The sequence below is a fragment of the Hemiscyllium ocellatum genome, chromosome 3 (assembly GCF_020745735.1).
Source record: "Hemiscyllium ocellatum isolate sHemOce1 chromosome 3, sHemOce1.pat.X.cur, whole genome shotgun sequence".
In the NCBI taxonomy this organism is placed as follows: domain Eukaryota; kingdom Metazoa; phylum Chordata; class Chondrichthyes; order Orectolobiformes; family Hemiscylliidae; genus Hemiscyllium; species Hemiscyllium ocellatum.
The window spans coordinates 24,332,661-24,344,676 of NC_083403.1; the positions used below are offsets into that span (position 1 = coordinate 24,332,661).

The 12,016-nt window shown below is 39.9% G+C and overlaps 1 protein-coding gene across 1 annotated transcript in view; it reads right to left on the reverse strand.

The window, feature by feature from the left end:
* Positions 1-282: 282 nt before the first annotated feature.
* The window catches only part of slc4a1ap (solute carrier family 4 member 1 adaptor protein), a 149,723-nt gene continuing 137,989 nt past the window's right edge, over positions 283-12,016 (reverse strand). Inside the window, exons 14-15 of the mRNA XM_060849116.1 lie at positions 3,473-3,545; positions 283-1,368 (exon numbers count right to left, since the gene is read on the reverse strand). Coding sequence (XP_060705099.1) covers positions 1,319-1,368; positions 3,473-3,545 — 123 coding nt within the window. The 3' untranslated portion in view covers positions 283-1,318. The remainder of the gene's footprint in view (positions 1,369-3,472; positions 3,546-12,016) is intronic.

Below are 12,016 nucleotides of genomic sequence, written 5' to 3' on the forward strand. Positions count from 1 at the left end.
AGGGTGGAGGCAATTAAAACAGTGGACTGACAAGAAATATGCTAAAAACTTTGTTTTAGTGCTCCTGTGGGTAGTGTGTTCAGATGTGATCCAAGCTACTGAGGTGAACTATTAAACAGCAGTAAATATAGGTCTGTGAAAAACAAGAACAGGTGTGATCCAGAGCCCATGCCTGGGTAAATCCAATTACAGGTAGCTAGGCATCATAAAGTCCATTTCAATTTACAAATCCCCATGTTATTGCCTAATAACATCAACTATAAATAAATTAACAAAATCATATTCACAGTTCCAAATAAAATGATTTATTCTCATTGTAACAAAGCAACCAAATGCCATATTATTAAAGCATACCCTCTCCCTTTTATTAAAGTGACAGACAGCACAATGTAGTTGCTTTAAATGCACACACACACACAGAAGTTTCTGAAATTCTGGGAGTGCACACTGCATTGTCAATGGTGTGTAAAATGGATGCATGGTACACCCCAGGGAGCTCTGATATGAACTCAGGGTGGGTTTCCAGTTAGTCTGGAATCACAATATTAATCTTACATTGCATCTGAAGATTTCGAAACTAAACATGAACAAGCACTGAAGAAGCCAAAAACCAAGGGTAAATTAAGGCTGTACATAATAAACAGAAGGGAATTCAGAGTAGAGTTATGGCTGTTTCTTGTAGAAACCTTGCCCTAAACTTCTCAAATGATTCCTACACATGGCAGCAGCTACTGGCCACTGTGTCATTTGAGGTCATCCAAAGGCTTGTTGGTGCTGTAAGGATCTTGGAGCCTGAAGCTTGGGTTCATACTCTCAAGGGAAAATGGCACCTCAGGCATCAAATGAAAACTCTGGCTTCATTTCCCACATAGAAGCAGTCATGCTCCACTTTGGATCAGAGAATTAGGAGGATGTCCCACACGGCAACATCAAAATTATAAGCACATCACGTTAGGAGACACAGACCTCAAACTATTCCAAAGTATAATACCATCAGATGTGTCTGCTGGGACATCAGTTGGGACTGCAATTCTGCTCCAGTGGGAATGCAAAAAAGGAGCAACAGAACTTTGTGTGAAAACTGTTCTATGTGCTCAGTAGAGTTCCAAAGAGATCCTAACAGGGATGCAAAGCAACAGCAAAGTGACCTTGATGAGATTCACAGAGTTGTACTGTTCTCTAGTTTCACACAACACCAGCTGGTGCTGTAAGCTTCCAGAATCCAGACGTGGTGCTCTGAAGGTGGCAGTACAGATACAATTACAAATCCCCTCTAATGAGGAGTACGTCCTTGGGATATAGCAACTGCCTTGGGCTTTCAATAGCCATATTTGTCATTCAGATGTGTCCTACCGTCACCTGTTTGACCTCAGGAAAGAAGGAAAAAGGAAGTGAAAACCTGGCCCAACAAATATGAGAAGTGGCATTTTAAATTGAATAAAATTACACAAATTTCAATTGCAACATAATTTTTGCAAATATATGATAAAACAAAACATATTTGCCAATTAATAAAGGTCAGGAACTGTTTGATCAGGAGGTTCTGTGCACAGGAAGTGACCAACACATAAAATGGACTTCTGTATTGGACAATTGAGGCATGAATTCCACTAAATTTGAATATTTTAACTGGATGGATGAATGTAATGTAAACCTTTCTACATTTTAAGCTATAATAGGTCTAGTAATCCATATCTATTTTGAGATATTTTATTATGACCCCTTACTGAATAGAAATAATTACCTTTATTATTTCTAGTGTTACAGGGCATTGCCAAATCCTCAATATTATCTCAAAACACAGAATGCAATTGAATCAAATGAATTTATGTGGTAGCCCCCATCACTTCTGCTAGAAATGTACTTCATACACAATGAAGCAGCACTAAAGGCTGTGGAGATGAATGTTGCTTTGCAGACATTATAAGGTCCCATTAATAGCAATGAGATAAATGATCTTATGTTCAAGCTGGAATTTCAGTGAGGGCAAGGGGGAATAGCTTTTTTTTCTATTAATTCACGGGATGTAGGTGCGCTGATGGAAAGACGAGTATTTATTGCCTGACCCAAATTGCTTGAGAACAAGTATTCAATATTGATACAAACTCTTTGTAGAGGAAAACAGACAAATTATATCAATCAAGGCTTGTTGAAACTCTCCAGAAGTGCAACTGTAAAACTAAAATGTATGACAGAAAGCAACTGCATACTGAAATAACTTTCTGACCAGTTTTATTTCAACAGGAAAAATTGGTATGAGGCATAGCGGAGACAGAATATAGTTTTATATGTTAAAAAGTAAATTTGACAGACTGCAGGAACAGGGCAACTCACAGCTTTCCCTTTCTTTGCTCCACCCTTGTCTTAAGATGTTTTTGCCCTGTAAATTGCTGCATGTTTGAGTTGGTAATGACGTAGCATGGTCACAGGGCATCTGGGACATGGTTGAATTATGGGATCAACAATTTAGCTCCTTACTCAAAAAAGATGGAGAAAGAACCCGAGGAATTACTGAAGAGATAGCTGAAATCAAAGAGAGAGGGGAAAAGACATAGCAATGATTTTAAAAAAGTGCAAAAAATCCAAAATAGAACACCTCCGAAACTTTAAAGAAGTTGCTACGTCAAGGAATAAATCACTTAATTAGTTACTTCCTGGATGAGAAGTGTTTTATGGCAACAATCAACAATTACTTTGCTTGTTTCTTTTATGGGATGTTGTTGTGCAGCTCTAATTTCCCTAGAACTAAGCAGCTTGCTCAGCCACTTCAGGGGACAGTTAATGGTCAATCTCAATTTTGTGCATCTGGAATCACCTGTAAACCACAACAGGTAAGGATGGCAGATCTCTTTCCCAGCGGACATTCATAAACCAAATGGGTTTTTACAACAGTCATGGTCACTATTACTTATTTATTAATTGAATTTAAATTCTATCCGTTGCCATGGTGGGATTTGAACCCAAGTACCCAGAACATTAGTCTGGGCCTGGACATTACAATTATTCCAGTTCCTCACAACCTTTAAAGGTTTCTTAGACTGATATTTAACAGGCTTAAGTTGTTATGTTTTATATTTAAGTGTTTGCAAATACAGCAACATCATGTGAGAATCATGAGATGTAATTTTAAAAAAAAATTGTGGAGAGGTATAAAACAGCAGCAACTTTTCATGATTTATCCTTCCCAGATTATCTCTTCCTCACCACAAGTTACTGTCCATGTTGCACATTTATAGTGGCATATACCACCCAGATAACTCAACCACATTAGGGGCATTTAAACAGTCCTTGGATAAGCATATGGATAATGATGGGATAGTGTTGGGGGATGGGCTTAGATTAGTTCACAGGTTGGTGCAACATCGAAGGCTGAAGGGCCTGTTCTGCGCTGTATTGTTCTTTATATATATATAATATATAAAATTGACTTTTTTTTCAGCAAATTCCAGCCAACGTATTTGCAGAGATGTACCTGAAGGGGGCATCCACACACAATAGTCAGGATCATTCTCGGGGTAGGACTCTGATGAGAGTTGGTGAGGTGGCTGTGGGAAGAGAATGATTAAATGAACAGAAATAATTGGAGGAAAAGTCAAGTAATCAGCATCTGTTATACAATATAAAACATAGAAAAAAACTACAGTATTGGAGATCATTAACAAAATATAAAATACTACATACAGAGAAGAGTTAGATGTTTTAGTCACCTTCCCCGCTGGTAATGTTAAACTATGCACTTCGTTTTTGAAATGAGTAAATGTATTATATCAGTTTTCTTTACATGTGATTGTTTTTGGGGATAAATGGAAATTTATTATTAGTTTTCCTGAGATTATGACTGTGGTGATTGGTCAGCAAGAGTCAAAAATGTGGTGTGGGACATACATGGACTAGACCAGGAGTAAGTGGCAACTGGATTTCACAAGTAACTTTGCCTTACTCTGCCCCACCTTAGCAAAACTGGTCCTGAAATTTTCCATGTTTTCACACTTGACGATCGCAACACTTAACTAGAATATATGAAAGGCAAATAAAGGCTGACAAACTGCTTGAGCTTTTTAAGAATGTAAGGAAGCTATAAAGGCACATCGCTAGGTTAAGTGAATGGACAAAGATCTGACAAATGGAGTATAATGCCGAAAAATGTGACATTGCCTATTTTGGCATGAAGAATAAAAATTAAACACTTAAATGGTCCTACCCCGAGAATGATTATAGATCTCTGAGATAGAGGGATCTGGGTGTTTTAGTGCATGAATTGCAAATGTTTAATATGAAGGTATAGCAAGTAAATAGAAAAGTTACTAAATGTTATTGTTTATTGAGAGGTGAGTTAAGTACAAACATAGTGAGGTAATGCTACAGCTATTTAGAGCTTTGTTGAGACCACATCAGTGTACCATACTTATACCACAAGTCTGACCACATCAGATTTGTTTAGTGACTGCAAGTTAATACACAAGTACAGTAAGCAATTAAGGCAAATGGTTTATTGGCCCTTGTTACAAGAAAATATGAGGATCTGAAAAGAAATCTGCTGTAATAAAAAAACAAAGTGCCTATTGAGACTACAGTTTGCAGATTATTTGCAGATATATAGAGGGAATGCAACTCAACTAATTCATGTGATGGAGAGATTATCATACCAGGACTTAACAAGTGGGCTTATGTTCACTGATACTGAGAAACATACAACATTTGTGCAGGGATTAACAATATAGATGTAGGATGGATGTTTTACTCAGCTGGGTAGTGGTGAGGCTGTGGGGAGCATGTAGAAACAGGACACACAATGTCAGAATAAGGGTCAGGCTAGTTAGGACCAAGATGAGGCAGAATTTCTTTACTCAGAAGGCAATGAATCTTTGTAATGATCTACCACAGAGGTTCAGTTGTTGAACGTATTCAAGAGTGAGATAGATAATTGGCTACATATTATTTAAAAACATCAAGGGTTACGATACAGGAAAATGCTGTTCATGTAGCAGATTTGTCGTAATCTCTCAATGGCAGAGAGAGGTTGAAATGCTGAATGGCCTACTCCTGGTCCTAGCTTCTTATGGTCTTAGCCATTTTACATGAAGTTTAGCTCATCTTCACTCACACCAGGTTCTTTCCACTTATAATGCCACATTTGTTGACTTACCTTAGCTCAAGGCCCAGAAATGACTCAACTTCAAAATCAGTTCCTGAAATCACTCCATGGCCCTATCCCTCCCTAAGGTGTATAACCTTTTCCAGCCCACAACCCACCATTTCTGTGGTCCCAAATTCTAGCCTCTTCTCCATCCAGATGTTAATCTCTTCACCACTGCAGCTGTAAATGGTGGAATTTCATCTTTGAACCTCTTTTCCTTTCTCTCTTCATTCTTTGACCGAGATTTTGCTCCTAATACCAACTCAGATGTGGTTCTATGCCGAATTGTCACATCATGATACTTGATTAGATTAGATTAGATTCCCTACTGTGTGGAAACAGGCCCTTCGGCCCAACAAGTCCACACCAACCCTCCAAAGAGTAACCCACCCAGACCCATTTCCCTCTGACTAATACACCTAACACTATGAGCAATTTCAGCATGGCCAGTTTACCTACTCTGCACATCTTTGGACTGTGGGAGGAAACTGAAGCACTCGGAGGAAACTCATGCAGACATGGGGAGATTGTGCAAACTGCACACAGTCAGTTGCCCGAGCGCTGGAACTGAACCTGGGATCTTGATGCTGTGAGGCAGCAGTGCTAACCACTGAGCCACCGTGCCACTCCCTCTGAAGAAAGTTAGAATACTTTTCTCTGATAAAGTCACTATATAAATACAATTTATCACTGCGCATTGAATTCAATTTTCCAACTTGATGGGATTTGAATTTAGAAATTCCTGTTTGCCAGTTCACCTGTGTAAGTCCTGCCTTAGCATACCCCTTACACAAAACAAACTTTGTTCCCATGGATTTTGGGGAATATGATATGACAGTTGTCCCCTCAGATTTACCAATGAAAACTATGACGAGGGTTTGATCATCAGGGAGAGAGAAAGTGAGGTGGGAGGGGGATTCAATCAAATTGTGTGTGTGACAACTAATAATTTTTAACAATGACATGAAAAAATGAAGATAATTGTTTGAAGTTCTGATTTGTCACTTTCAATCCTTGGGCTCCATGGAAAATGTATAAAATTTTCAGCCTATACTAGTTAGTATTAATTTATATAAAACCTTAACAGATCATCCAGATTCCAGAAAGCGCTTCACACAGGAAATCATCAGTCATGTATGTCAACACATCTGTAATGAGATGAACATCAAGCTGATTTTGCTTTCCACTTTCAGGGATATATGCTGTTCAAGGTTTCAGCTTTGCGTTTAAGATCTTCATTTGAATGCTGTCATAGTAACTATCAGATCATGTAGACATAGCCTTGTCATAACTGCAATGGAGTGCCAGCCAAGATCTTGTGTTCAAATTCCTGTGAGTGAGTCGTGAGCCTATGACTCTCTGGTTCAGTGAATAGTGCACAACTGTAGAGATCATCTGACATTCATTGAAAATAACTAAGCAGCTGATGTGAAAGTTTACTTCCAAAATTACCATGTAGGCTTTGGACTTTTGCCACTGGCATAGGCGAGGGTTGTCAGTTTTGTCAGTGCTATGCCTATCCACCCACGCAACGCTCCAACACATGGAGATTTCCATGATGAGCAATGGAGATATGAATAACATCAATGTGCCCTTACACAGAGCCTTTAAAACAGAATGGCACCCAAAGACTATCTTGTAGAGGTCTAACAATATAAAAATGGCAGAAGTGTCACAGAAGTTGATATTAGGAGCAGCAAACAAAAGCTTGGTGCAATAATTATATCATTCTCTCATGAATGGTAGAAAAACAACAAGCAGCACAGCTGGAGATTTCATCCTTCTGGACTTGAGATTGCATTACACAGAATACTTTGAGCTGTATAACAATGTGGTAAAACATCGCCTCAGTTTCTTCCCATCGTAAATGCATGGGCATCACATAAGAAGCTGTCACAAAACACTGATGTGGATTGGATTCAGGGAGACTGTTTGAATTCATTTCTGGTTATACTGCTGATGCAACAGTAAGTTACAGGCTGAGAGACTAAACAGACTGAAAGGAACAAAATGCAGTGCTGCATGCTACTCAGGAGCAACAATGCATAATATTTAACACAGATAACAGTGAGCAACAGTGAATGAGAGCAGGATTGCAAAACCCAGAAACCAAAGAGGTCATTGAGCAATATGAAATAAAGAGGTGCATTAAAGCCAAGCCTGACAGACTTTTATCACTTTGCTGCTAGTGAGATTCTATTGCAGATGTTGAATTTGCATGGACAAATGTTCTGTAGAGCTTCAACCAATGCCTCCAGGGTTGCTTTCCCTCGGATCAACTTGCAGCTGCCTGTGTGATACATCACCACAACACCACCATGCCAAAATATAAATCCAACAGATTATTCACAGACCTCTTGTTCTCTGGTAGATGACAGCATTGCATTTACACCATTGTGCAGCTTTCTATAAAGGACCGTAATAGTCAAATTTACAGAAGATATTAGAACTATTTCTGCAAAACCTAGTCACTGCTGTTCTAATTTATTGATTCTGGCGTAACTAATAATTCATATAGAATTTTAAATCCAGTTGTGAAGGAGTTTACAGATTCATTCATTCATCTCAAGTGAAACTGGCCATGTCAAATCTGCTGTAAATTCTATGTTACCGAATAACTGAAAGTCTTAATGCATATATTTAAAAAGGGGGTCAGTTAGCTCAGTTGGTTGGTTGGATTGGAATGTCAACAGTATGCATTCAATTCCTGTATAAATTGCGGTTACAATGAAGAACTCCTCTTCCCAACTTGTCCCTTGCCAGAGGTGTGGTGACCTGCAGGCTAAACCACCACCAGTTGCCTCTCGTTAATGAGAGAGCAGCCTTATGGACTGGAAGGATTCCTGAAGAAGGGCTTATGTCCGAAACGTCGATTCTCCTGTTCCTTGGATGCTGCCTGACCTGCTCCGCTTTTCCAGCAACACATTTTCAGCTCTGATCTCCAGCATCTGCAGTCCTCACTTTCTCCTGGTAGGATTATGGCAACTCTACTTTTATTCAAAATTATGTGCAAGGAAATTGTATTTGTGCAATGCCTTTTATAGCTTCAGAATTATTTTCGAAGTATTTTGCTGATTTCTGGGAAATTCTGAAAGTCAATTTACAAACAACAAGTGGTAAACAGAAGAAGTGAGCATTTCATTTGTTATTATTGCTGTTGGTTCAGAGATAAATGTTGGCCAGACAGAGTTCCTGTTCTTCACTGAAGAGTGCCACAGCATTTTTTGATGCCCAGCTGAACAGGCAGACGGTATCTTGGTTTAACATATCGTCCAACAGATGGAAGCTCTGACGCAGCAATGTGGCAATGAAGAGAATGTCTAGATTGTGTGCTGGAGTGCTTGTGGAGTGTGATATACAGGGACTACATAGCTGGAGCATTATTGTTAAAATTGTAAATTGCACACAACCATTCTAAAGGGAAAGGAACACTCCATCCTTGCCTAGTTTGGATAATATACAATTTAAGGTCAATTGATTACCCTTTCAACTGGCTTAGCAAGCCACCAACAATAACTATCCAGAATAGCACATCACCACCTCTCATGGCAACAAAAGAATAGGCAATCAATGACAACTTTGGACACATTCCAAGAATACAAAATAAAACCCACAATATTCTGACTCAGAGGTGAGAGTGCTACCACTGAATCAAGCTGAATTCTTTAATCTGCCTTTGTAATATGAAAAAAAAAGGAGAGGCTCCAGAAGCGACCTGGAAGATCTGTAAGTCTGCTCTCATCCATTACATAACAACGGGTCACTCTAAAGTGTGTGCCTATTGAAAATACATGGATGCATGCCTGAAGGTTGGGGGCTGGAGGAAACAGGGATGGGTCATGTGGAAGAAACCAACTGAGGAGCTGGTTCAGAATCAGTTAAAAAAAAATTAAGGGCCACTGGACCTGAAAAGTTAGCTATGATTTCTCTCCACAGATGTTGCCAGACCTGCTGAGTTTTACCAGCAATTTCTGTTATTGTTTCAGAGTCAATTAACTTTGGGCAACTATGGTATGAGCCACACTCCTGCTTTCCCAGCAGCCTTGATTCGATCCATTGGCCAATTTCAAGTCTCCCTATGCTTTCATGTGGAACACATAGCGTTGATACAGAACGCTATTGTACAGCCACACCAGCATTGTGTCCGTATTATACAAGTGCAGGGCAGCTTGAAGCATTGGCAGCTCCTGCAGTATTGCTACAGTTATGACCTGCCTTGTTACTTCAGGTTCTGATCTAGATATTAATGATTGCTGAGGCCAAGGGAGGAGAAGGATGGATTTCAATTAATTGGAAAATGTTAGCTGAGCCACTCAAATTTTGCAGAAGATCAACGAGCTTGCCCAATTAAAATGTGCTTCTTCAAAATGGCTGAGCAACATATCAGTAGCTGGCAATCCATCCTCACACAGAGTGCCATTTGGATGAGGCATAGTCACCTCTGTAGGCATTGAAAATGAGGGTCTTTATAATGTTACCCTATATGAGAAATGAGACAAGTTCTCGGCCAGAGATACAACTGGCCTTTTTGCCTGAGCTGGGGTGTGAAGAGTGCAATCAAAATCCCTGCTCCTGAACTTTGAAAGAGATTCGGATGTGCAGGCTTGTTCCATTAAGGATAGGACTACAGTAGTGAGTAGAGTGGGGTCCTTCTTGATTATATGCTTTATTGAAATCTGTCGAGCAAATTTTAAAAATATAAACCATAAGTACTAAGTTAGTCTGGAGCACTGCTTTTCAAAGCAAAGTGACGGTGCTATATTCTGGATCTGTAGATTATGAAGTAGCAAGATGGCCTTTAGTAGAGTGATATGCTCTTCCTATCGGATGTGGGAGTTTAGGGAGAGTTTCCATGTTACTGATGATTATGTCTGCAGGTAGTGTCTTTGGTTGCAAATCCTATCAGATCATATGGATTACTTGGAGCAGCAGTTAGAGGCAATGAGAAATTTACAAGAGTTAGGTAGCACGAGCAGCCAAGTTACTGGTACTGAGACAGGCTCTAACGTAATGACGGGGTACGTCGGGTTCCAAGTGATCAATTGTGTTAGGAGAGTCTCTAGTCAGGGGCACAGACAGTCATTTCTGCAGCCAACAGCGAAAAATCAGAAAATTGTATTGCCTCCCTGGTGCCAGGATCAAGGATGTCTCAGAGAGGGTGCAGAATGTTCTCAAAGGAGAAAGGGAGCAGCAGGAGGTCATTGTACACATTGGAACTAATGACATAGGAAGGGAAAAGGATGAGATTCTGAAGGGGGATTATAGAAAGATAGGCAGGAATTTAAAAAGGAGGTCCTCAAGGATAGTAATATCTGGATTACTCCTGGTGCTATGAGCTAGTGATGATAGGAATAGAAGGAAAGAGCATACGAATGCATGGCTGAGGAGCTAGTGCAAGGGAGGAAGGTTCATGTTTTTAGATCATTGGAATCTCTTCGGGGGGTAGAAGTGACCTGTACAAGAAGGATGGATTGCACCCGAATTGGAAGGGAACTAATGTACTTGAGATTTGCGAGAGCTGCTTGGGAGGATATAAACTAGAAACATGGGCAGGGTGGGGCCCAGGGAAATAGTGAGGAGAGAGATCAATCTGAGACTGGTACAGTTGGGAAAGGGAGCAAGTGAAACAGTTAGGAAAGGCAGGAACAAACCAGAGATCAAAGGTAGGACTGATAAATTAAACTGCATTTACTTCAATGCAAGAGGCCTAACAGGGAAGGCAGATGAACTCAGGGCATGATTAGGAACATGGGACAGGGATATCACAACAATTAGAGAAATTTGGCTCAGGGATGCATAGGACTGGTAGCTTAATGTTCCAGGAAACAGTACGAGAAGAAGGATAGAAGGGTGGGGGGGGGAGTGGGAAAGCGGTGTGTGGGCTACAGAAGAGGGAGAGTAGCATTTTTTGTTAAGGGATAGGATTGCTGCTGTACTTAGGAAAGATATTCATGGGAGTACACCCAGGGAAGTTATTTGAGTGGAACTAAGAAATAAGAAAGGGATGATCACCTTACTGGGATTGTATTATAGACCCCCTAATAGCCAGAGAGAAATTGAGAAACAAATTTGTAAGGAGAACTCAGTTATCTGTAAGAATAATAGGGTGGTTATGGTAGGGGATTTTAATTTTCCAAACATAGACTGGGACTGCCATAGTGTTAAGAGTTTAGATGGAGGGGAATTTGCTAAGTGTGTACAAGAAAATTTTCTGATTCAGTATGTAAATGTACGTACAAGAGAAGGTGCAAAACTTGACCTACTCTTGGGAAATAAGGCAGACCAGGTGACTGAGGTGTCAGTAGGGGAGCACTTTGGGGCCAGTGAGCATAATTTTATGAGTTTTTAAATAGTGATGGAAAAGGATAGACTCGACCTAAAAGTTCTAAATTGGAGGAAGGGTAATTTTGAAGGTATTAGGCAAGAACTTCAAAGGATGATTGGGCACAGATGTTCACAGGTAAAAAGATGGCTGGAAAATGGGAAGCCTTCAGAAATGAGATAACTCGAGTCCAGAGAAAGTATATTCCTGTCATGGTGAAAGGCTGATGAGTGCAGGGAATGCTGGATGACTAAAGAAATTGAGGTTTTGGTAAAGAAAAAGAAGGAAGCATATGTCAGGTATAGACAGGATAGATCAAGTGAATCCTTAGAAGAGTATAAAGGCAAGAGTATACTTAAGAGGGAAATCAGGAGGGCAAAAAGGGGACATGAGATAGCTTTGGCCTACTGGGTTACTGACAATCTAAAAGATTTTTTATATAGAATGTGGAGAAATCGGTGGTGACATCTTGAAAAATGTCCATAATACAGAGGAGGACGTGCTGGATGTCTTGAAACGCATAAAAGTGGTTAAATCCCTAGGACCTGATCAGGTCT